Source organism: Ursus americanus, chromosome 21 (genome assembly GCF_024610735.1).
Source record: "Ursus americanus isolate L20-20 chromosome 21, mUrsAme1.1.p, whole genome shotgun sequence".
In the NCBI taxonomy this organism is placed as follows: domain Eukaryota; kingdom Metazoa; phylum Chordata; class Mammalia; order Carnivora; family Ursidae; genus Ursus; species Ursus americanus.
The window spans coordinates 14,009,584-14,035,654 of record NC_142147.1 but is presented as its reverse complement, the minus strand read 5'-3'; the positions used below and the strand labels follow the sequence as shown (position 1 = coordinate 14,035,654).

General features: G+C 52.8%; 1 protein-coding gene across 14 annotated transcripts in view; it reads right to left on the bottom strand.

The window, feature by feature from the left end:
- The window catches only part of NLRC5 (NLR family CARD domain containing 5), an 86,300-nt gene that overhangs the window by 38,395 nt on the left and 21,834 nt on the right, over positions 1–26,071 (bottom strand). For 7 of the 14 annotated variants that reach the window (XM_087870435.1, XM_045806840.2, XM_087870444.1 and 4 more), the window contains exons 2-17: positions 22,119–22,236; positions 19,076–19,381; positions 18,180–18,239; positions 13,848–13,916; positions 11,301–12,963; positions 10,137–10,220; positions 9,907–9,990; positions 8,460–8,543; positions 8,246–8,335; positions 7,551–7,610; positions 5,768–5,842; positions 5,205–5,288; positions 3,321–3,404; positions 2,270–2,359; positions 1,855–1,923; positions 1,214–1,282 (exon numbers count right to left, since the gene is read on the bottom strand). In XM_087870435.1, the coding sequence (XP_087726561.1) occupies positions 1,214–1,282; positions 1,855–1,923; positions 2,270–2,359; positions 3,321–3,404; positions 5,205–5,288; positions 5,768–5,842; positions 7,551–7,610; positions 8,246–8,335; positions 8,460–8,543; positions 9,907–9,990; positions 10,137–10,220; positions 11,301–12,963; positions 13,848–13,916; positions 18,180–18,239; positions 19,076–19,370 (2,960 nt within the window). In that variant the 5' untranslated portion in view covers positions 19,371–19,381; positions 22,119–22,236. Of the gene's footprint in view, positions 1–1,213; positions 1,283–1,854; positions 1,924–2,269; positions 2,360–3,320; positions 3,405–5,204; positions 5,289–5,767; positions 5,843–7,550; positions 7,611–8,245; positions 8,336–8,459; positions 8,544–9,906; positions 9,991–10,136; positions 10,221–11,300; positions 12,964–13,847; positions 13,917–18,179; positions 18,240–19,075; positions 19,382–21,439; positions 21,607–21,636; positions 21,746–22,118; positions 22,237–26,071 lie in introns of those variants that run through there. The other 7 variants (XM_087870442.1, XM_087870446.1, XM_087870443.1 and 4 more) reach the window with 4 other exon arrangements.

The window sequence follows — 26,071 nt, the reverse complement described above, 5'->3', positions numbered from 1 at the left end:
CGTGCACACACGCACATGCATGCATACACACACATGCACAAGCACATGCACGCACACACGCACATGCACGCACACACGCACAAGCACATACACACGCACACATGCACACGTGCACAAGCACACACACGCAAACGCACACACGCACATGCATGCACACATGCACGACCACACACATGCACACGCATGCACACGGTGTGCACACGCACACGCATGCGTGCATGCACACATGCACACGCACGCACACATACATGAGCACACACACACATGCACGCACACATGCATGCACACGCAGGCGTGCACACGCGCACATGCATGTATACACGCACATATGCACGCATGCACAAGCACACACATGCATACACATATGCATGCCCACATGCACACACACATGCATGCACACGTGCATAAGCACGCACACATGCACGCACACACACATGCACGAACACACACATGCACACACACATGCACACGGTGTGCACACGTTCACGCATGCGTGCATGCACACATGCACAAGCACATGCACGCACACATGCATGAGCACACACACGCATACACGCACACACGCATGCACACGCAGGTGTGCACACGCACACATGCATGTATACACGCACATATGCACGCATGCACAAGCACACACGTGCATACACATATGCATGCGCACACACACATGCATGCACACATGCACGCGCACACGCACATGCACACATGCACGAGCACACACACAACTCCAGGGGAGGACAGACAGATTGACAGGGCAGCAAAAACAGAGAAACAGAAAATATGAGAGAAACAAGGAACAATAGAGACAGACAGGGAGATTCAGATGGACACAGAATCAAAGAGAAGGCCGGAAGAACATCGATGGGAGCCCTTTGGGGGCTGAGCTCAGCCCCAGGATGAGGAAAGAAGGCACCACATGTCCCCATTCTCTCCATCCCGAGTCCCGACAACCCGTCAGCTGCAGGAGGCCAGGAGAGCTAAGAGGAGTGGGGGCCCCCTAAATGGGGAAGGTCACTGAGGGGGCTGCACTGTGAGCCCCGTGTATGGTGGGCTGAGCAGGGGAGGTGGGAGGCAGGGAAGCCAGGCCACAACTCCTGGGTACGGAGGTCGTGTCCTCCAGGGAGCCCCTGGGGCTGGAGGCCTGGGGACAGGCTTTGAGCAGAGGAAGGGACGAGGTAGGAACCACACCGGAGCCCGCAGGCCATCTCTGTACCTGATTCTGGTGGCGCGCAGGAGCGGCTCAGAGGGCATCAGGTGCGTCAGGCTGACCCAAAGCGCAGCCCTGGAGGGACACATACCATGGCCAGGCTGAGCACACTCCCCAGCCACTGTCTCCAAGTCCACACTCAGCCTTACCTCCCATCATTCAGTCTCTACACAAGGCCTGGAGACGGCCAGACCCTGGTTCCACCCCCCCACCCCCGGCTTCCTGGCTTCCTGGCTGTGTGACCTGGGACAAATCACGAAGCCTCTCACTGGGACAATGTATGTGAACTGCTTTAGTGTGGTGCATGCCAGAGGGAGCCAGAAGGTTCTGACCAAAATCAGAGCTACCGGCCGAACGATCGGCAAATCCTTGGGGTTTGTGCTGAAGGACCTCAGTGTCTCTCACAAGGCTCCCTGGCTACCCCACTCCCACCCCAGCAGGCCGTTCTGCGTCACAGGGAAACGGGGAGGCAGTCTGTCCTCTGACACTCCCCCTCTGGGCTGCATCCCTTGCCAAGCCTGCTGGCTTCCTGCTCCTTGGTGAATCTGTTGAGGTCCCCTGAGAGTTGAGTGATGCTGTCCAGCTGTGGCGCTGTGGAGGTCAGGGAGGGCCTGGCATGGGACGGGGCAGATGACGTTGGGCCCTACCTCCTCCGGATCCCCTTCTGTTGCTCCGGCTCCGGGGCAAAGGTGAAGACCACGGTTTTGTGCAGCAGGCTGCAGAGGGAGAAGAGAGGAAGGAGACAAGAGGCTTACAGGGCTAAGGGGCCGTTTTCTAACCTGGCCTAGAGGGACCTCAGAGGTGCCATCCCCTGCCTCTAGCTCTGGCCACTTCCTCTGACTCTGCTGTGGCTGCCGGAGCTTTGGGGAGAAGGTATAAGCTGTGAGCGGCCGACGCCCATAGCAGCTGGGAAAAGAGGGTGTGGGCAGGGCTCCCGCAGCATCTTCTCCAGGTCCCAAAGGCCTGGGCCCAGAAAGAACGCTAAGGTCTTAGAGAGAACGAGGAGAGAGCCCCAGAGCTCCAGGCAGGAGTGGGGACCAGCGGGGCACCGGGAGGTCCCACCTGATGTGGAGCTCCTCCAGGGTCTGGCACGTGCTCGCCGCACTCAGCACACAGTGCACCCCGCCCACGGAGAGCCCGTTGTCGCTGAGGCTGTGGAGAGGAGGGAGGGGGTGGCAGTCAGCAGGCAGCTCAAGTCCCCGGGCCTAGACAGCTCCAGTCCCCTCCTCCTGGCACAGCAGCTTGCTGGCTGTCACTCTTGGGATGTCCCGGGTCCTTAACCAGGAGGGTGTTTTGAAGGATTCCGGCCCACGTGGATGAGCCGAGAGCTGCACGACCTCGCTGCCCCACTCAGAGAACAGCATTCTACAGCCGGAGTGAGAACGGACTCACCGTTTTCACCTCTCTGAGCCTGCTTCCTGGTCTGTAAAATAACCACCATTTTAACCCCATTTTACAAATGGAGACACTGAGGCCCAGAGACATTAAATTGTGTTAAGGCTACTAAGCGACAGAGTCGGGACTGAACTCCAAGGCGAGGCCCCAAACCAGTGTTACTCAACCTCGGCATTCCCTACCCGACCCACGCTTGGTGCTAAGACCTCAGCACAGGCCACCAAACCCCACCCCACCCGGCACCACGTGACCACAGCACACCCAGCAGCCCACGACCCTTTCTTTCCTCCCGTCATCCCAACAACCCACCCCTTTACCTCGGCACCGTACCCCCAGCCTCACACGCCCCTTCCCACTCCAACAGCCCCAGACCCACCCCCCCCCCCCCCCCCCCCGTCCCAAACCCTAATGCAAGACCCAGCGCAACACCCCACCCCACCCCACCCTAGGGCTGTTGCAAGGATGAACTGGAATGCAAGCCACTGAGGTACGAGCAACGCGCTCTACACACGCAAAGGGTTTTAGTAACTGGAACCGCGACAGAGGCCAAGGCGAGTCATGGGCAAACCACTCCAACTTCGCTGCGGCTGGGGGAGAGCCGCTCAGCGGAGCAGCCCTATTTCTGGTGACTGCCGGCTGTGCAGACCGAGGTGGCAGGGACTGGCTGGGGCTCTCTCCAGGGCTCCCCCGTCACCCAACAGTGACGTTGGCAACTCACTCCAGCTTCCTGGCGATGCGCAGCTGAGATGTGGCCTCTGCCATCAGCCGACAGCCTTCATCGTCCAGCTGGTTTCCTGAAAGGCTGAGACAGAGGGGCCAGATGCCTTGTGCTGTTGGGGTGGGGTCCCCCCTTGGCCTCTGCTCTCACAGTCTCTCCTTGACTTTAACCAAAGCAGCACTCTGGTAAATGAGCCCTAATAATGACAGAGGCTGCAAGGCTGGGTACGACATGTCCCGCACTGTCACAGATGCTTCTACCGTTACTGGGCATTGGACTGTCATAAGGACCCTGTGCGGCAGGCACTGTTATTATTCTCATCTTACTGATGAGCAAACCAAGGTTTAGAGCAGTTAAAACACCTCCTGAAAGGCAGACCTGGGATTTGAACCCATGCAGCCTGATTTCAAGGCCCTACCCTCAGCTGCTTTTTTATGCTTCAACCTACATAACTGCTTCTTACGATAAACTCCATGGTTACAAGGGCATCGGATCTACCGTGGGGATCAGGGAAGGTTTCCCTAATGTTTGAATGACTTGCTTGAAACACTAGGAGCTCAATAGGTAAGGGGTGGGAGAGAGATGGGGGAAGGGTGTTCCTGGTATTGGGGATGGCTCATTCAAAGGCCCTGGGGCACAGCACACTGGAGGAGCTGGAAGGGAGACAGTGTGTCAGGATCGAAGATTTCAGTGGCAGGACAGGGTCAGATGGGGGCTGGTGGGTTGGAGGCAGCATTTTGGATCACACAGGATTTTAGGATTTGGGCTTCGTCATGAGCAGTGGGAAGGAGTAAAGGGGGGACAGGCAGCAGTGAAATGCAGTTCACTCTCTGCCACGTGGAAGTGGCCAGTGTGGAAGCAGGGAACCCAGTGAGGAGGCTGATGGGGTCATCCAGGTGAGGGGTGAGAGTGGTCTGGACTGGGGAGTGGACGAAACGAGGGTGGTGTTGAGAGCTATGTAGGTGGACTTGGGATGGGCTGGCTATGGAGGAGGGTGAGGGAGCTGAGAGATGTCTGGTCTGTGCAGCCAGCTGGGTGATGGGGCCATGCTGCAGGTGAGAGCACCTGGGGCGCGTGGGGGAGGGTCAGGCTTGGTGATGTCAGCTGGGTGGAAGCGTGTATTCTGTAAAAACACCTTCTAATCCTGTCTTGGTTCTCCCCATAGGACAATATCGAGGCTCAAGCTTTGCTCACCAAAGCCCTCACCCAATCATCTTTCCCTAGGGTGGGGCCACTCACCTCACAACACCTTATGGAATTCCATCACTCCTCCCTCGGGCCCATTTGATTTCCTGGGATGGTCCTAGCAGGGATCCCCTCCTGGGGACGTGACAGGACCTCTACCAATCCCCAAGCCCTACTCTCAAAGGAGCTGGGCGTTAATGGAATTTCTCCAGCCCCAAAAGAGAAAGCGGTCTCACTCAACTCTGGGAGGAAGACAAGGGGAGGGGACCCTGAGGACTGTGGTTTGGAACACAGGTGTGATGAGGTCTCTGCTTTGCAGCTTTCAATGACACTGGTTACAGGGACCAGGCAGGTGGGAGTCAGACTGTCTGAGCTTGAACCCTGGCCTGGACTCTTCTTAGCTGTGTGACCTTGAGCAAACTTAGCCTCTGTGTTGCTTAACTTCCTCCTCTAGGAACTGTGCATAGTAATAATACTTACATCACAGAGATGGGACGATTAAATGAGAGGATGTGTGCAAAAAAGCCTGGTCTGGGGCAAGTGCTAAACAGTGGTAGCTGTCATGATGGTCTGAGTTCCCCCAAATTCTTAATGAGGCAGCATGCCCTTCCTTACACCATGCACCCAAAGTGGAGGCCCTTCAGACACTGCCCTGCCCCCCCACCCATCTCCCACCCTAGCGCTTCCCATGATACTCACTCTACTACATCCAGGTGGGGGCCTTCCTGGAGCTGGGCAATGAGCTCCTGCACATCATGGACCCTGAGATGACACTGCTGGAGCCTGGAGGGTGGAAGCAGAGGGGCTAAGGGCAAGAAGCTACAGCACACCTCCTCTGGCCCCAAGGGCCACTGCTGGGTGTGGGAGCCACGGGAGTCAGGAGACAGACAGACCTGGGGTCTCATCCTGGCCCTACTTCTTAGTAGCTGGACAATCTTGGACAAGGCCCTTAACCTCAGTTTCCTCCTCTATCAACCAGGAATGATACAGTGTACTTGGCAGGGTTTTCAAAAGAATTACAGTGAACTTATGGATCTAAAATACTATAGTGCCCGGTATGTAGCAAGGGCCCATTAAATTTGTTGTCATTCTTGTTATGACCGACGTTCCTTATTCAGGCCAGGATGGGTTATTCAAGTCCTTTCTCTGCTTCATGCCTGTTTTTCCTTTTATCCTCCTTGCCCCCGCTATGCCTCTCCTAGGAGGGCACCCTCCCCCCATAGAGTACCCCTCCCCTAAGGCAGTGGAGCCCACAGAGGTACCTGAGTGTCAGGCTTCTGTCCTGAAGCTCTGCCCTTCTCCTCCTCTGGCCAGCATTCCCCAGAAGGTCTGGAGCTCTGGCAAGAACAAATCCAACACTGGCCTCGACTTCGAGTCCAGGGCCCGATGGGCCAAACCTCTTACCTTGGGCTCCAGGGGCTGAAGACCCCGAGGCATGACCCACAGTGAATGAGTAACAGAGACAGTTGTTTGGAGATGGTAAAGGTGCTAAAGATGCAAAGCAGCAAGAGCAAAAGGTCTGAAGGCAAATAGGCTTTATTCAAAGTCTGGCTCTGCCAAGAACAGCTGTGTGGCCTTGGGCAAGTCGCTTCACCTATCTGAGCTTCCATGGGCTCTCTTCCAAGATGGCATGACAATATCTAACACGGAGTGATTGAAGGACTGAGATGATGTAGGGTCAAGCGCTCAGCACAGGCATACAACTGAAGCTTAGTAAAAGGAAGCTGCACTTCTATGTTGTGAAGCTCTCCATCTGTATACGTGCCACTTGCGGTTCAAAAGGCTGGGAGCATGGACTGTGTGTGGGTCCAGGCTGTGGGAGCCACGGAACCTCCAGGCTCTCTCCCCCGGGCCAGGGGAGGGGTGGGGGCTGCAGAGAAGCTGTCACATTATTAGCCATGTTTTCACAGACCCCTAGATTGGTGCTGTCCAACAGAACTTTTCGCCATGATGAGATTATTTTGTATCTGTGCCATCCACTGTGGAAGACAAGAGTCTCCCATGGCCACTGAGTGCCTGAAATGCAGCTAATATGGCTGATTAATTAATTAATTAATATGGCTGATTCATTTTACTTAATTTAAATTAATATATATTTAAATAGCCACATGTGGCTAGTGGCTACCATATTGGGCATCATAGCCCTATACAGCTGGAGGGGGAAAAGATATTGGTCCTACCAGATCATTATATGGGTGAGGAAACTGAAGCTCAGAGCAGGGAAAGGACTTGTCCAAGGACATACAACATCATCTGTCTGTGAGTCTCAGCCAGGGAGGAGTGTGAGGAAGCCCAGTTGGAATGTTCTCTCATGGAAAGGCTGTTTCCCTTTCTTTGCCCATGCAGGACCAGCCAAGCTGGAATCCATGCACAGCTGCAGTAGCCAGCATCTGAGTGCCACCTGGATGACAGCAGTGTTTTAAGCACTTTCAATGTATTAATTCATTTAATCCTCAGAGTAACTCCGAGATGTGGGTATCATCATTGCCTCCCCCCTCCTTTTTTTTAGATGGAAGAGTTTTTCGGAGCCTTTTCCACATACTAACACCAATCTAACAGTATATTCATGCCTTCTCCAAGGGACTGACTTGCTCTGAGATTTCTGGGGATGCTCCCTCACCACAGGGACCAGATGTGGTCCAGATATGCTAGAAGAAGGTAAAGTCCTTTGCCAACTCTGAGAAGAAAGTCATTTCTCAGGCAGCCATAGCTGGAAGAATCCCCACATTCCAGCTCTTCATAGGCTCTCTTGGCCAACTTACCCTGCCACTGCTTGAGCCCAAAATGCTCCTCAAAATGAGCCCAGACCCACCCCCTTCCTAGGTTCTTTTTTTTTTTTAAGATTTTATTTATTTATGTGACAGAGAGACAGCCAGCGAGAGAGGGAACACAAGCAGGGGGAGTGGGAGAGGAAGAAGCAGGCTCCCAGCGGAGGAGCCTGATGTGGGACTCGATCCCGGAACGCCGGGATCACGCCCTGAGCCGAAGGCAGACGCTTAACGACTGCGCCACCCAGGCGCCCCCCCCCCCTTCCTAGGTTCTTACCCTTGAAGCTCTGCAGCAGTCTCTGCGGGCGGGGAAAGAAGGAAGATGAGGTCCGCCTCCCTGCAAGTCAGACACCGAGCCGTGAAACGGGTGGACTGGAAACCAGCACATCACCCGCTGCCTGCACACCCCTTGCAGCCCCAAACATCCAGAGAAAGTTGATTTTATTATAACTGACAGAGAAACAACTGGCGGAAATGCTCCAAATCAGACATGTAAAATTTGTGACTATGTCGTTGCTCAATGAATCCTGAGTGTTTTTAAAAGTCAGGAAAATAATATTTACAGAGAAGACTTTTTAAAAATTAGGAATGCAAAGAGTTTTTGTGAGAGACAGTATTTTAGGGTTAAGAGGCGCGGCACTTAACACACTCCGTAATCCAAACAGGTAACCTCACTTCAGCACCATGGAGAGCAACACGCGGCTACCGATTTCGTCTGCTGAGCCTCTGCGTCCTAGATACATTGATTCATTCCTTCAATCCTCCGCCCATCTATCCATGCATCACTCAGCTCAGCACTATATACTGAGTACCAAGTGCCAGGCCTGAGCTAGACTCTGGAGATACCGATGTGAATAAAACAGATTCGGGCACATGCGCAGCTCTTGCAGACAAGGTGCTCCATTTCCCACTCCCTACCTTCCCGTCCCCTTTTCTCAAACCTCTGAAGGCCCAGATTCCACTCCTGCTCACCTGACCTGCAGGGTCCTGACAGTAGGGCATGCGACTGCCACCTTTGTCAAGCAGAGTAAGGTTGACATGGAGACATTGTTGCGGCTCAGGCTGCAAGATTGTGGCAAGGGTATCAGGAATGAATCCCTTATCCCATGGGCCCCAGACTTTCTTTGCTCTCCAGGAGAGGTGGGTGACTCAGGCGGGGGTGGGGAGGTGTGGAAAGACTGCTTACTCAAGTTTTTGAAGCCGCGGCAAACAAGGAAGTACCTCCACGATGTTCAGCACAGCCCAGTCCTTGAGCTGGTTGTCCTGAAAGCTGCAAGAGACCAAGGCCCAGTCCCTTAGCCGTGGAGCTGAGGAACTTGGGAGCCCCAGCTGGCAGGTGACACAGCCGCCCTCATGGAGGAGACCCAAGTCACAGGCCTACAATGTGTTGATGACCTGCTCCACGGTATCCAGTAGGCCAAGCTAGGAGAGGCCCTCTGCTGGCCTCGCTTCTGTCCCTATTCAGCCCCAGTGGGGGAGTTCCTGCCTAGTGGCCCAAGAGATCCAGATGATGGGCTGTGCGGGCCTCATGAGGTGGAATGAGGACACCCAGCACACAGCTCTCAGGGCTACGTCTGGGATGTGCCTGAAGCCAGAGTTTATCAGGGCCTCTTGGCTCCTGGGTGATGAGCAGAGTCTAGACTGGGATACAGGAGATGCTGCTTCCAGCCCCAGCTCTGGCCTTAACTCATTCAGAACCCTAGGCCAAGCACATTCTTTCTGACCTCACATTCCCCATCTGTCAAATGGGGTCCACAATCCAAGCCTTGCCTGAGTTCCTAGCTGGAGGGACAGAAGTGCGAGGGCACCTTTGTGCATGATCGCTCGGGTTAGTGCGAAGCTTTGGAAATGTGGACTTGCTGATGCTTCTCCCCTCCCCCACCTCGATTATCGAGAGTGACCTTAGTCTTTTCTCCTATCAGCCAGTGATCCTACAGAAAGGCACCCAGCGGAGGGGATAGGAGCTATGGTCCAGCTAACACTCCACTCAACACGCAGGATGACCTAGTGCCAGGCTGCATGTCTCTGGACATAAGGCACCTTTTCTAAATCTCATAAAGGTGCCATATAAGCTAGTGATGGTTCTGCCAATGAGCTGCCGAGAAGGCTCCCCGGCCCCACCCCTCTTGGGCTACTCATCACAAACCCAGGGCAGGAGTATATTTGCGTACACGTGCTCGGCTAGCATGTACTTGCATCTAAATGTGTCTGTGGGTCTAAGCATGCATGCATGTGCACACACCTATGAATGTGCATGTGAGGGGGACGTGTATTTAAGTGAGGAAGCGAGTGTGCACACGTATGTGCACACCTGCACGCACCCTACCATCTCTTCTCTCAAGGTCACAGAAAGAGGGGGCGAGGGCCTCAAACCTCAAGGTCCTTCAAGACAGCCCAAAATATTAGATGAAGGAAGCAACACTCGAGGGTCTTTGGGAGCCTTGTGCTTGGATCCAGCCCCACCCAGTTCTTGGGCCAATGCCTCCCCTCTCTGATCTCACTGAAAAACAACTGGCCAGATCCTCGTGGAAAATGCAGGACTCATTACAGGCTCTGGGGTGGGGGTGGGGGGCCCAGGGACCTGGGAAGTGACTTGTCCCCCTAGCCAGCAGGTCCTCCTGGAGACCACTCACCTGACCTCTTCCAGCTGCGGACAGAGGCGCAGAGCCGGCACCAGGTGGCCGATGCCTCGGGCAGTGATTTTACTTCCTGACAACCTATAGCGTAAGCAAAGGTGGTGGGAAGGAATGGGGGTGGGAACGGAGGTAGGCCCGGAATCCGCCCTGTGTGAGGCCAAAGGGAGAGGGGAGAGTTCCAGGCATTTCCAGCTGAGGGTCCCTTTTGGACCCAAGCCCTGGCTCACCCCAGCTTCTTCAGGTTCCCCATTGTCGGCAGGCTCCTGGAGAGGGCTTCTGCAAAGGCGTCCCCACACTTCCTGCTCTTAAAGCTGCCACAGGAAGAGGCAAGGGAGCAGAGGCTCAATGCTGAGCAGGGCTTAGAAGCCATCACCCACCCCTTCCTCTGAGAGATGGAACTGAATAGTTATGTGAATAGTAGTAGTGGCAGTAGTAGCTGTTGTTTGTAGTAATAACAAATACATATTAGGGCAGAGACTGCTATCAGCCCACTGAAACCCATTCTCCACGGATAGAGCTCTAACTGGAAACATGGTTTCCCAGTCACAGGCGGCATTTCCAGGCTCCCGTGCAGCTCAGAGCAGCTATGCACCGATGTTCTTACCACTGGCATGTAAGCGGAAGGAATGTGCCCCATCCCCGTGGGTGTAGGCTTTACTGGATGCAACTCATGCGTTCTCCCCCTCCCTTCCCCTAGGCCAGAGCACTGATATGCCCACGACCCAGCTTTGCCCATGCAGATCCAGATGCCGGAGGAGAAGATGGAGCGTCAGTGAAGGGAGCTGGGTCCCTGCTTGACCACATGGAACTGTGCCATCTCAGAGATCAGCACCACTTACCTCTGAGTGTTCCGTGACAGCGAGACAAAACTCAACATTATTTAATCCACTGTATTTGGGGGGGTGGGATCTCTGGGCCTCACCTTTTCTCTCGCTACTACGACACATACTGAGCCATCACTGTGCGCCAGGCGCCCGCTAAGGAGCGCTTTCCCAGCATTCTCTTATCTGGCTCTCACAACAATCTCACATAGTCCATATTATTACTGATTCATTTTAGGGACGAAGAAACTCAGGCTGAGAGGTTAAATAACCTGCCCAAAGTCAAACCGCCTCTGGGGTCACAGGCTCCAGCCCACGGCTGAGAGGGACAGGGAGACTGAAAGCCCAGCAACAGTAACAAAGTCCAACTGAGAGCCAACTGGACCCCAAGGTCTTGGGAGGCATGGAGCTTCCGCACCAGCTTTCAGGCTGAGGGGCAGCTCAGACTATCTGTTCTGATGTTCCAGATTCACACCCAGCCTCCCGCAGCAAGGTTCTGACCGACTCCACACTCCCGAAGCCTAGTTCCCTCCCAGGTCCTCCGCAGTCCTCCCCTGACCCTACTCTCACCTGAGATTCTCCACCTGCTTACAGCCCGCCAGGGCCTCAGGGCAGTGGGGCTCCAGGGGGCAGCCCTCAAAATCCAGGTGGATGGGGGCATTCCTGTGCCCCAAGATGTTGGTCAGGGCAGCCAGGTCGGTGTAGGTCAGTGGGAAATTGTGGAAGGACAGGTGATAGGGGAGACTTTGGGCCACGAGGCTGGCCAGCTCAGGCTCCTGGGTCTCACCCACGCAGTGACAGAGTGCTACGACCTTCGGCCCCGTGAGCCTGCGGGCGGCCAACTTCCTCAAGGCCTGCATCACCGCAGCCTGCTTGGCACTCACCCACGTCTCGTCCCGCTGGGCCACGAGGCTGAGGAAGGGCCGGCAGGCGCAGGACGCCAGCCCTGCCAGGAAGGTGGGCAGGTGGTCTAAGAGGCCCGGCCTCGCTTTGGTCCGTAGCACCCAGTGAGAATTGAGGGTGACGTGGCCCACAAGAGCAGTTTTGTCCACCTTGGGGCTGGCCATCAGGTACAAGGCAGCAAAGAACTCCTGGAGGCTGAGGTGGGTGAAGGCATAGCCTGTATCCTGGTGCCCAGGGCCCGTGCAGATGCAGAAGGAGGTCAACAAGCCCAGGGCAGCCCCGGAGGCCATCGTGGACGGATGGATGTCTCCCACAGAGAAGAGAACCTTCCCGGTCTCCAGCCCCCTCAGGGCCACCTCACTGAGGTCCAGCAGGGACTCGGGGGGCAGGCAGCCCCGGGGGCCGAGCGTGGCCACCATCTGCACGTAGTTCTGAGTCACGGTGGGCAGGAGCGCCGCAGCCTGGCCTGGAGAGCTGCCCGGGAGCAGACGGTGGAGGCAGAGGCACGTGACCCAGCAGAGCGCGGGCACGGCGCACATGCTCCGCAGGTGTCTGCTTTCACGCAGCTCGGCCAGGGCTGCCTCCTGCCGCAGCGGGTCACTGAAGACACGGCCCACGTACTCCTCCATGCGCGGCCTGTCAAAGCCCCACATGTGGACCGTGGCTGCCTCCACCGGCAAGCAGTCGGGCAGCTTCCCGGGACGGGACGTGGCCAATACCCAGCAGCCGGGCAGCAGGGTCCCCCGGCAGAGGCCGGAGAAGAGGGCAAGGGCCGGGCTTGGGTCTTCAGGACCCTCCTTCTCCCTGCTGCAATGGGGGTGGAGGGCCTGGTCCAGCCCATCAAAGATCAGCAGGACTCCGTCGGCATTGTCCTCTAGGTATCGGAAGACGGAGTCGGAGCCCGCCTCAGGGCTCACGTACAGGTCAAAAAGGAGCTGAGGAAGTGTCAGCAGACATGTGACCAAGTTGAGCTGGCGGAATTCAAAGAGGAACAGGGCCTGGAAGCGGTCCAGCTGGCCGTCAGCCCACCTCTGGCAGAGCCGGTGGGCCAGGGTGGTCTTGCCCATGCCCGCCTTCCCCAGGAGCACCGTCACCCTCGGGCCCTTGTCGGCCCTGGTGTTGAAGAGGTCCCGGATGCTCACGTCAGTGCCGTCTTCTGCCAGCGTGGCCCCCTCCTGGGTGTGGATGGGCGCGGTGGTCCGGCTCCACTGCAGGATCGGGGGGATGTAGGCCTGGTGGAAGGCAAGTGGTTGCCCTGGCCCGGGGCTCCCGCCGGCGTAGCGCTGCTGCGCAGACGTCTTCAGCAGCTGCAGGTACTTCCTGGCCAACTCTGCAGGGGGCGGGGTAGGCATGAGGGCGGCAGGCCTCCCACCCACAGATCCGCTCACCCCAGTGCTGGCTGTCGGGAGCCTGTAGCCTCAGCTGCGTGTGCAAGGGGGTGTGCAAGCTGTGTGCTGCAAGAGTACACAATTCCTAGAAGGAATTGGTTCCAGAGAAGCGCTGGCTCTGGGGGCCATTTAAATGGGCGAAGTCTGGCTGGGGGAGCGTAGATCATGGCTCTGTTTGTTTTCCAACAATACAGGCAGTGTAAAGGTCTCAGTGAGATGGGGGAGGAGAAGTGGGGGGCTTCCTTTGCAACATCTTCTTAGAACAACCTCTTAACTGTGTATCTGAAGAGCCTGTTCCCCTCCCAGTATTTCAGGTTTGCGATGCCCCGGGGTGAGTGCTAACAACCTGTAGGCCTAGATACTGGCCAATCAGAACTGGAGCCGGGCCCTTCCTATGCGGGGCATTGACTTTGTAATTGCTGGATCCCTGGGAGAGCTTGCAAGGCCCAGGGGAAGGACCAGGGCCACTGTCAGGGGATGCTGGGGACAAGTGGTTGAGAACAAGGATTCTTCTGGACAACTGGTGGAGAATGAGAGAAGTTCTGTCTTCTCTAGTCCCCTCCAGCCTGGCTGGTCCTCAGCAGCCCTCATGCCTTGTGGTGGTGGTGGTGGTGGGGGCTCTCCCTGGTATTCTGCCCATTTCTAAACCGGCCAATGAGGGCCCAGGTCTGAGGTCATACTGGTCACCTCTCCTCTGCCCACCCAGGACCTCCAGGCCATCTCTGTTGAAAAGAAGACAAGAGTCGCTGGGCTCTCGTCAGTCTGTGTCCTGGCCCCAGTGCAGTCCAGCCCTTATGTCTGGGTCCTTCCCCACCTTGGTACCCACCTAGCTGCTGCTTCTTGCACTGCTTCAGGCGGGGTGAGGACCCACAGCTCTGATAAGGCCGCTTGAGGCCTGGAAAGAAAGAGAGAAGAGTAAGGGGTCAAGTTTGGGGGCCTGGGCTGAGGGGGCACCAAGCGCCTTTGGGGAGCTCCAGGCCACAAACAGGCAGTAGGTAGACAAGTGTCGCTGTACCCAGGGACTGAGCGAAGGCAGGTCGCGGCCAGAGGCTGCACCAACAGCAGCTTCTGTTTGCAGAAGTGGGTCCCAGGCCTGCGTGACAGGCCTGGAGGCTCTGGGCTGGGCGATCTCCCAGTCCAGGATGCAGGGAGCTGGGCCCACAGCCTGCAGCCTCAGAAACACTGTCGAGGCCACTGCTGGTTAGAAAGTGGAGCTTCCAATGGGCTTGGCCAGGCCTGTGCCCTCCCTCCTGTGTCAGTGTGTTTTATCACCCTTATTTCGCATCTCCCGCATTTCCTTAACTTCCCTTACTGGTTTCTCAAAATCTTGTCTGGTTGTGGATTGTCAAGAGTCACTTTAATGCCTTGCTGAAGAGGTTGAGAGAGGAAGACAGGAAGAAGGAAAACCAGAAGGAAGGGGAGAGAGAAGAGAGGGGAAGAAGAAAGGAAAGAGGACTCAGGGAAGAATGTGAAGAAGGAAAGCAGGACACTCCCACAGGCAGGCGTCAGTGACCAGTCAGAGCAGCCCCTGAGCAGGCCCCTTGCCCCAGGCATTGGCTGTTTAGGTGCTGGATTGCAGTGAGATTCAGGGATCCCAGAGAGGGACTGGAACTAGTTTGAGAGTATTTTCATATTCTGTCAAGTTCTCTATTAATAAGGGACCCACTGGCTAAATAAATATCATTCAGGTCTGGTCACAGCCATGTGATAATTAGGCCAGCTCGATGATATGGGCCAGAAGGGACAGGGACCAGGACTAAATGGTTTTGATCTGCTGGGGAGGCGGGATTATGGGGTGGATGTTTTCTGTTAAAGCCTGTTGATGTTATTGCCCATACTTCCATAGAAATAAAGGCTCTGAGTGCACAGCCATTGCTAGACGCAACGGTGAAAGACGGAAAGCTTTCCCTTTAAGATCAGGAACAAGGCAAGGATGACTGCTTTCACCGCCTCTATTCCACATAGTACTGGAAGTCCTGGCCAGAGCAATTAGGCAAGAAAAAGAAATAAGAGGCATCTAAACTGGAAAGGAAGAAGTAAAACAGCCTGTTTGCAGAGGATAGGGTCTTACATGTAGAAAACCTTAAAAACTTCAGGAAAAGGCTTTTCGGAACTAATAAATGAAGCCACCAAAGGAGCAGGAAGCAAAGTCAACACACGAAAATGAGCCGCATTTCTACACACAATGAACAACCTAAAAGAGAAGTTACGAAAACAATTCCATTTACAAAAACACTGAAAAAACAAAATGCTTAAACATTAACCAAGAAGGTGCAAAACACGTATAACGAAAACTACAAAACATTGTTTTTTGTTTTTTGTTTTTTTTTGTTTTTTTTAAAGATTTTATTTATTTATTCGACAGAGAGAGAGACAGCCAGCGAGAGAGGGAACACAAGCAGGGGGAGTGGGAGAGGAAGAAGCAGGCTCATAGTGGAAGAGCCTGATGTGGGGCTCTATCCCACAACACCGGGATCACGCCCTGAGCCGAAGGCAGACGCTCAACCGCTGTGCCACCCAGGTGCCCCTACAAAACATTGTTGAAAGAAATTAAAGAAGGTGTAAATAAATGGAAATGCATCCCAGGCACACAGCCTGGAAGGCTTTATATTGTTAAGATGGCAGTCTCACCCCAAACGATCTATAGATTCAACACAGTTCCCATCAAATCCCAACGACCCTTTCTGCAGATATAGGAAAACTGATCCTAAAATTCGTATGGAATCCCAAGGGACCCCAAAGAGCCAACAACTCTTGAAGAAAGAACAAAGTTGGAGGACTCACACTTCCTCGTTTCAAAGCTTACTACGAAGCTACAGTAATCCGAACAGTGTGGTACTGGCATAAAGACAGACATACAGACCGATGGAATAGAACAGAGTGCCCAGGGGCGCCTGGGTGGCACAGCGGTTAAGCGTCTGCCTTCGGCTCAGGGCGTGATCCCAGCATTGTGGGATCGAGCCCCACATCAGGCTCCTCTGCTATGAGCCTGCTTCTTCCTCTCCCACTCCCCCTGCTTGTGTTCCCTCTCTCGCTGACTGTCTCTATCTCTATCGAATAAATAAATAAAATCTTTAAAAAAAAAAAAAAAGAACAGAGTGCCCAGAAACCTTCACATATATGGTCAAATAATTTTTGACAAGGGTGCCAAGTCTCCATTTAATGAGGAATGGACAATCTTTCCAAAAAATGGTGCCGGGAAAACTGGACTCCCACACTCAAAAGAATGAAGTTGGACCCTTACCTAATATCACATACAAAAATTAGCTCAAAATGGATCAAGGACCTAGATATAAGACCTCAAGCAATAAAACTCTAAGAAGAAAACACAGGGTGAAAGCTTCACGACACTGGATTTGGTAATGATTTCTTGGATATGGCACCAAGACACAGGGAACACAAGAGCAAAACAGACAAAACGGGCTTCATGAAAGTGAAAAACATTTTACACATCAAAAGGCACTATCCACGGAGTATAAAGAGAATCCACAGAATGAGAGATATCTGCAAAACATAGATCTGAAAAGGGATTAATATCCAGAATATATAGAGAACCCCTAAACTCAACAACAGCAAAACAAACAAGGTGATTTTAAAAAAATGGACAAAGAACTTGAAGAGACATATCTCCAAAGAAGGCATAAGAATGGGCAATAAGCACATGAAAGATGCTCAGTACCACCAATCATTAGGGAAATGCAAATCAAAACTACAGTGAGAGCAATACCCCCTCACACCCATCACGAGAGCCACCGTAGTTGGCAAGGATGTGGAGCAACTGCAACCCTTGGATGCTGGTGGTGGGAATGCAAAATGGCGCTGTGGATGTGAAAACAGTATGGAAGTGCCTCAAGAAATTAAAAATAGAATTGCCATAGGACCCTGGATTTTGAAGATATACTCAAAAGGAACTGAAAGCAGGATTTCGAAGAAATATTTGTTTGCCCATGTTCACAGCAGCGTTATTCACAATAGCTAAATGGTGGAAGCAACCCAAGAGTTTATCGACGGATGGATGGATAAGCCAAGGGTGGTGTGACACAGGCAATGGAATGTTCGTCAGCCTCACAAAGGAAGGAAATCCTGACACCTGCTCGAACGTGGAGGTACCGTAGGGACATGACGCTCAGTGAAATGAGCCAGTCACAAAACGGTTCTCCTTATAAAAGGTACTGAGAGTAGGCACAATCATAAAGACAGGAAGTAAAATGGTGGTTCCCGGGGCTGGGGGAGAGGAGACTGGGGAGCTTTTGTTCAATGGGGACAGAGCTTCAGTTTTCCAAGATGAAAAGGGTTCTGGAGATGGATGGTCGCACGACAAGAGTGAATTTAATACCACTGGACTGTGCACTTAAAATGGTTAAGACAGGGGCGCCTGGGTGGCTCAGTCGGTTAAGCGTCTGCCTTCGGCTCAGGTCATGATCTCAGGGTCCTGGGATCGAGCCCCCCTGTCAGGCTCCCTGTTCAGTGGGAAGTCTGCTTCTCCTCCTTCCTCTGCCCCTCCCCACCGCTCATGCTTGCTTTCTCTTTCAAAAAAGTAAAGAGAATCTTTAAAAAAATGGTTAAGATAGAAGTTTTATGTTATGTGTATTTTGCCACAATAAAAAAAAAAAAGGAAAAAGAAATAAAGGTTCGGAGACTAGAGTGTGGCCCATGCACCATGAGGTGGTTACCAATTAATTGCTGGCCTCTCTGTGTTCTATCCAAAAATCAGTCAGAGGTTGCCAGGGTGTGGGCGGCAGTCCGTGGGTCAGTATCAGGCCCCAGGGCATCAGAATGATGAGGGGCCTGAGTCTGTGGGTTTGGACGACGAGACCTGAGGCTGAGGACAGGATGGGAACACACTTCCTCTAGGGAAAGCAGACGGGATCCTGGCACTGCCCAGGGGCTGACAGCTTCCCACTCGCTCAGGAAGCTCCAGCTTCGACCTCTGGGAACAGGAATGAGGACAGGCCAAAGCCTTCAGCGGAGCAGAGGGGGAGGAGGTGGGGCTGGGAGCCATGGCCAGGGGCAGGGGAGATGTGCAGATGCACTGGGGGATGAGGAGGCGGGTTTAAGGGAAACGTCTGTGCCCAGCCACCACCAGCCTCCTCCGGGCTCGAGCTAGGGACTTAGCATGCTCACCGCCCCCCTCCTACTCTGCACCCCCAGGCCTCACCGTGGTGGAGCTGAGAGACAGGCTGGCTTTCTTCACCAGTTTCCAGCTGGCTGGGGAACCCTGAAAGAGAGGGGGGAATGTGAGACGCTATGGGGATGTGGCGGGATGCTCTAGGCCAGCTCCAGCCTGGTGTCTGGATCAGGGCTCATCTGTCAGGGCAGGTCCCCGGCAGGAGAGAAATAAGGTCGACACTCAGCCATCTGTGCAGGGCCCAATCGGGGAAAGCAGGTGTGGGCAGAAATGTGTGCGTATATGCAGGTCCGTACACGGACAGGCCCGTGTGTGCATGTCTGCACGTGCACACGTGTTTCTGCATGTGTGTACGTGTTTGTGCACATGCACGTGTATTATACACACACGTGCACACTTGAACCCCCTGCATTCCCTGCACTCTGCCTTGTGCCAGAGCTCTTGCGTGTGCTCTCACTTCCTCTCCAAGAACACCGTTGCCTCTCAGTGTTCTGTTTCCCCACGATGCCGTGTAAGCAGAAGGTGCCAAGAAACACGCACGGAACTGCACAGAGTTCAAAGCACCTGCCCACCAGCAGGGGTTGGAAGGCTCTGCCCGTGGCTCCTCCTGACCAGGCTGTGAAAGAAACCTCTTAAGCATGATGGGCCATTTAGAATTTCTTGGCTGGAAGGAGACACTGGTCCTTTCTCTCCTTGTATCCAGCCTTTCTGGCAACTAGGGTGAGGCAAGGTGGAAGAAGGGGGTCTTCTAGGTTTTGTGAAACTCAGGAATTTACTCTGGAAAGTGCTCCGAAACATACAATTTGGTTCCTGGCTTGACCACATCATCTTTGTGTGACTCAGGTGGGTCCCAGCCTTCCCCGGGCCTCCCTGGTCCCCATGACGGGGCTAGCCGGCTGCTCTGTGCCTGTCCCGCCTGCCCTTACCATCTCCGTGGCCCCAAGTGCTCAGCAGCGGCACCTCCAGGTCCAGCGGCACGTCAAGCTCCATGCACACGCAATGGATGAATGCCTGCCAAGTGGCCCGGCCTTGAGTGTGCAGTCTTCCGAGTTGCAGGATGACCCCCTGTGCGGCATCCTGGGCCTTGTCCTCGGAGCTCAGGTCCATCTTGGGAAGGAAGAACTTCACCTTGGCATTCAGCCATTCTGGGTCTTTGCTGAGCAGCCTCACGAGCCAGCTCCACAGGTGGCTGGTGCCCAGCTGGAGGCTAACGGGGTCCATGAGAGCTGGCCCTGCAGGGACAGGATAGGCAGGTGAGCGGGGGAGCAGATATTGGGGGACAGGTGAGTTGGAGGACAGGTGGGCAGGGGAGTAGGGGAATAGTCAGCTGGTAGGAAGCCAAAGGGGTAGTCAAGAACCACCTCCCACATCTGGGGGGCAGTGGAAAGGCAGACAAGTGGCTTCTTTGTGCTGTCTCCCTGCCTGTGCCCAGGGATCGGTCCCAGAGAACAGTCGGCTTTTGGACTCCTTACCCCCCTGCTAATTTGTGCCGGTGTCCTGGCTCTGGAAGGGTTCAGTTCATCCCCTGTGGATGGTCCCCTGGGGATGCTTTATTTTTTTCTTGTTTCCATGGACCTATTTGTGCTGCTGTCTGAGCTAAGCTCATGGCAGAGACAACGAGTTGTACCCCCCAAATCTGTTCTCTTCTTCTTCCTTAGTATTAGAACCCCTGAATATTTCCTGGTCATCTGGAATAAACTCTATTTCCCAGCCTCCCTTGCAGTTAGAATAGGCCATCTTACTAAGTTTTGGCCAATGGGATACAGGTGGAAGTGTTATATCTCCTTCTTTGCTTCCTCCTGTTGGTTGGGATGTCAACGTGATGGCTGCACCTTGGGCAGCCATGCTGGATCATGAGGTGAAAGCCAGGGCAGAAGAAGGTGGAGGGTAAGGCTTTCCACCTGTCCTGAGTTTCTCCGACATGACAAGGAAATACATTTCTATTTAAAGCACTATTGCTTAGGGCTTTTTGATACTCACAGTGAAATCAAACCCTACCTAATACAAACCATCTCTCTCTCTCTTTCAGCAAATTCTCCCCTTCTAAACTGGAGCTCTCAAACAACCTGCCGGTAGGAGTAGCAGTATAAAGCAAGGGGCACTTACATAGCAAAGCTTAAAAATTTTTTTTAAAAATTGATTTGGCAATTCTATTTCTAGCACTCTAGCCTTAGGAAATAATTATGGGTGTACACAAAAATTTTAATTACAAAGTTTCTCACTGCAAGGTTATTCATAATAGATAAAAATTGGAAGCAACCTAAATGTCCAAAAATTGGGGATTTGTTAACTAACTGGTGGTCCATCACATGGTGGAATATGCTATAACCTTTCCAAATCTACTTTCTGGTACTAGTTCCTTAAGAATAGCAAACACTTAGAAAGCACAGACTGTGGGCGAGGCACTGCTCTAAGTGCTTTACGTGTCTTGTATAATCCTCATGATTGCAGAGACCCCACTTCCAACTCTGAAAACAGTGGGAGGCTCACCCAGGAGGAGCAGACTTACCAACTCTCAGAGGCTGGGGTGCAGGACTCTATGTCCTGGGGTTCAGACGGCAGCTGCTCCCCTTGACACCCAGCAAAGGCATGTGTCCCCAGCCCCCTCTGGCCATACCCTGGCCACTGGACTGATAGCAATAGCTCCTCGCTCTGCCACAGAGCTTTAGTATCCATGAAACATGCTCACATCCGTGGGGTAGGCAGGGATCACCATTCCCACTGAACGGATAGAAAGACTAAGGCCAAGGACATACCCAAGGTCATACTGCAAGTCCATGGCAGAGCCAGGCTCAGAACTGACATTTTTTGCCTATCAGGTCAGTAAACGTCTGAGGCCTAGGAGCCCTAGATGGCACCGGACAAGGACTAAGTCCCTGGGCTCAGTGTGATTTTGGTCCGAGGGTGTGGTTATGGCCTAGGGCACAGCTTCTTTTCTGGGCTATAGGGTTCAGGTCCAGGATGCCCATAAAGCAATCAGCCAGGACAGCAAGGCGTCAGGTGGAAGCGAGGAGCGTCCAGGTGGTATAAGTCTGGGGAAGTCCTTCACCCTCAAACGTGTCCACCCTGCCACTCTGACATAATGCCTTTGTTTCTGCCATTAATGCTCGGTCCCCTTGGGGTAAGACATCACGCTCTCTAAGGATAACCATCCGTGGGAGAAAAAGTCCATTATGTTATTATCGGTCATTGAGGCTTCTATGGAAAAGAGCCTCGGAGACAGAGGATTATAGTGGAAAGACCCTCAGCCCCAGAGTTAGGAGACTAGCTTTCCTGACCCAGGTCTGTACCTAATTCACTGTGCCAGGCATTTAGGGCTATTCGCAGATAAGCTCTTCTCCTCTGTCTAGGCCCATGGTCGGATGGCACTTCCCTGTTCCCTCGAAGTCAGGCATGGCCACAAAACTTGCTTTGGTCGATGAAATATGCTAAAGAATGACTCGTGTCACGTCTGTGCAGAAGTTCTAAGAGCCAATGTGCAACTCACAGTGTTCTTTCTTTTCCTCTACCACAGGGACCAGCACTATGCCAGATCTTGGCTGCTCCTTTAGCCCGGGGCCAGCAAGAAGATTATGTGGAAGAGAGGTCCCAGTTGGCTGACAAGAGAAAGAAGCAGGAGGAGAAATAAGACTTCGTTGTCCTAAGGCACCAGGACGTTGGTGGCTGTTACGAAAGCATAAACTAGCCTGTCCTTGCTGATAGATTCATAGTCTGGCCTACTCTCCAGCTGGGCTTCAGTCACACCATCTATAAAATGGGTAGATTGGATTCTATCTCAAGGCCCTCCCCGATTTCTGTGTCTGATGACCTTCACGCTCAAGCTGAATGGGGGCTAAGGGTAGGTTTGTTGTATGAGGGGCAGCCCAGTGAGGTGAATCTGGATAGGGAGCAGTCTTGGAGGGGAGTAGGAGGGGAGTGAAGGAGTGGATGGGAGGGAAAGAGAGGAGGTAAAGGGTAGAGGTCACCTACTTGGCCTCCTGGTTCATCATAGATGTTCTAGGGCGTCCGCAGAGAAGGCCTCATGAGCACCCAAGCCAAGTCCTGTGCTCTGAGCTGGATTTGCAGATTGTTTCCATAGGGTCAGCTCCTAAGGACAGGAGACAGGGCGCTCTCAATATTCCAAATCCCAAGAGGAAAGCTGCATGGAAGGCACCAGCCCTTTCCCCTCCTCCGGAGACGCCTCAGAGGCATTCGACCCAGAAGAGTCCCCTTGTCCTCACGCACAGATCTTAGCCTTCCCCAACCACATCTCCTTTTGTCCCTGGACTGTGTACAGCCTCACCCTGTCTGGGGTCACCTTCTGCCACACGTGGCCCAGAGGGAGCCCCTCGTCCTCCTCCAACTCGGACATTTGCTTCCCAGTGACTTGTAGCGTTGGAGTAGCCCCTTGAATCCAGCAGACTCTCGACAGCTAATTCATTCAGATGAAAACGGAATGATCCTCACCACCGAAGCCAACTTCCTTTCCCAGTAAAACTCCCAAAAGGGTAAGATCTGCAATCTTCTAAGAATTTTTGAGGCAGTCGAGAATAAACATTCTTCTCTATTTTTTAAAAAGATTTTATTTATTTGAGAGAGAGACAGAGAGCATGAGAGAGAGAGAGCATGAGCAGGGGGGAAGGGCAGAGGGAGAGGGAGAAGCAGGCTCCCCACTGAGCAGGGAGCCCACGCGGAACTCGATCTTACGACCGCAAGATCGTGACCTGGGCCGAAGGCAGACGCTCAGCTGACTGAGCCACCCAGGCGCCCCTAGAATAAACATTCTTCTTAATGAGAAAACCCAGAGGCATTGATCACTGTCTCACCAAGAACACAATCAAATGACACCCTGGCTCACATGCCTAAGAGAGATGTCGTCTAATAATACAGAGTGGGCAAGAAGAACGGTAGCTAGAAAGTACGGGAAAGGAAGGAAGAAAGGCAAAAATCAGGTGTGCACAGACTGTGTACCTATGCGGGGAGGGATGGAACCGCGAAGTTCCAGAGCTTTAGATAAATCCACGTAAACATGGCGCCTTCTAAACACAACAGAGGTTAACCATTGTCATTGGAAAGAAGAAAAGACGAATTGTGTTCTCCCCCCCCCCCATTTATATGTTGAAGCCTACGTTCCCGGTGTGACTGTATTTGGAGGTGGGGCCTTTGCTCCCTGGGTCATGAGGATGGAGCCCTCGTGAGGGTTCAGGGCGTTTACAAGATAGAGGCAGGAGAGAGCCTGCTTCCCCTCTGCCCCCTGCCTCACCAGAACACAAGGCGAGGGTGGCCCTCTCCAAAGGAAGACAGCCCTCGCCAGACTCCGGACCTGCTGGCACCTTGAGCTTGGGACTTCCCAGCCTCCAGAACCGTGAGGAGCCCACGTGTGTGGTGTAAGCCACCCATTCGGTTTCAGCAGCCTGAAATGACTAAGACGGACCTGACTGAGACCACAGAAAGCAGAAGAACCCCCCTCCCCGAGTTAATATGTAGATTTAAGGCAGTGCTGCTTAAACTACCGCAGGATACTTGGGACGGCGTGATCCGATTAGAATAACAGTCACTTAGACAGGAAAGGGCAGATATGACAAGCGTTTATATGCCTCAAATATTCGTAATAAACAGCCTAAGTCAGAATGAGGTAAAAACGAGAGAGCGAAGACAATTACAGCAAAGACTGTTGGGAGAGGCAGGAGGTAATGGAGAGGCTTCCAAACATCACAGAACATCTTATTAAAGCCCCTATCATTAAAACTTTATGGAATGGTATTCAAAATAGAAAAAACTGGCCCAAGGAATGGAATCAAAAGTAGCTTCACACGCACTTAAAACACGCCCATTAATCAATGGTATTAAAAGAAAACCTATTGGGAAAATACAGAGTATTGACACACATGGTAATACCAATGTTTTAAATTAAAGGAGTTATTTTTTTAATTAAGAATGAAAATGTTCTGTATGGAAAGCAGGTGGCATCTCACACTCCCACTGAAGGGTCATCATGAAGGAAAAGACAGTACAAGTGTTGGTGAGGATGAGGAGAAACGGGAGCTCTATATCCTGTGGGTGCGGATGTGACATGCAGCAGCCCCTTTGGAAAACAGTGCGGCAGGTCCTTCAAATGTTAACCACAGAGTGACCATAGAACCCAGCCATTCCACTCTCAGATTTCTCTCCAAGAGAAATGAAAACAGACATTCACACAAAAATGTGCACACAAATGTTTGTCATCCACAACAGCCCAACAGTGAGAGCAATGCAAATGTCCAAAAGCTCATGAATGGAGAAGCAAAAAATCGTCTATCTGTACAGTGGGATATTATTCAGCAATAAAAAGGAGCGAAGTACAGATACACGTTACAGCAAGGACAAACCATAAAACTCTTAGGCCAAGCAAAAAAACCTTCAAAGTATATCATTAAGCAAATGCTTATTTGTGCGTGTGTGTGTGTGTGTGTGTGTGTGTATTTGCATATACAGAGACCAACTCTAGGGGTACACAACAGACCAGGGATTGGACTTTGTCCGGGGAGGGAGTATGTGGAACCCAGGCAAAGGAGAACCCTCTACGCTGTACTCTCTTGGACCAGTTCTACATTCGAACTTTTTAATAGGCATATTTTTATTTAAAAAACCCCAGAAAGACATATACATTAAAAACTAGAAGGGGCACCTGGGGGGCTCAGTTAAGCACGCGACTCGTGATTACAGCTCGGGTCATGATCTCGGGCTTGTGGGATCGAGCCCCGCGTCGGGCTCTTCACTCAGTGTAGAGTCTGCTTGGGATTCTCTCTCTCCTTCTTCCTCTGCCCCTCCCCCCTCTTGCTTTCTCTCTCTCTCTCTAAAATTAATAAAATCTTTTTTAAAAATTGAGATGTTACCCCAATGTGTAAAGAAAATAAATCCATGGTGATAAATAAGCACAAGAAATGATCAGTGATGGCTCACAGAATTGGAAGTTCCCTCCATAAGGTCACATAATAAAACAAAATAGAAACAGGAAGGCAATCAATAAGGATAAACACGTACGTCAAGTATGACAGAGAGAGGCTAAAAGTTCAAATCAAAATAATTCATACCTATTGAGGATATATTTTAGTCTACTTTTTAGTTGAATGTCTGTGTGTGTGTTATGGGGACAGAATGACATTTGTACTGGAAAATGAGCTGAAGGAGGCAAACAGACAGCATAAAGAATATGGGCTAGATGCCAGACCAGGACGTCTCGGCCTAAACAACTTCAGTTCTCACCACTCTACCTTTTGGATGCCCCATATGCTTTTAAAAATGTCTAAGTCCCAAAGGGCAATCCCGACCTCCCTCTCCCTGCCCGAACTGCCTGCTTCCACCACCACCTTCCCCACGTCCCTGAAGGGCGGCTTCCTGCTTCCTGGAGCTCAGGCCAAGGAGGGCTTTTTCCATGTGTATGGCAGACTCTCACTTCCTCCACAGCTGCCGCCTGAACACGGCACCACCATTTCTCACCTGGATCCTTTGCACCGGGAGACCTGGTACCTCTTCTGCCCACCCCAACACCCTTCATGGAGGCTCAGAGTGTCCCCATCACGCTGCGGCCCACAGCAGTTGCCTCCGTCACGCAGAGCACCCCTCCCCCCCCACCGAGTGAGAGCCAGAGTCCTTTCCAAGGCTATCTGATTGTTTGAACAGTTTTTAAAAAACCAAACACGACAACTTTATTTTTTAAGATTTTATTTATTTATTGGAGAGAGGGAGAGAGAGACAGGGATAGTGACAGAGAGCACAGTGGGGAGGAGAGGGAGAGGGAGGCTTCCAGCTGAGCACAGAGCCCAACACAGGGCTTGACCCCAGGACCCTGGGATCATGACCTGAACCGAAGGCAGACGCCTAACAGACTGAGCCACCCAGGTGCCCTGAAACATAACAGGGCTTCGGGGACATAACAAACAGGCTGTTTGTTGCTTTTTTTT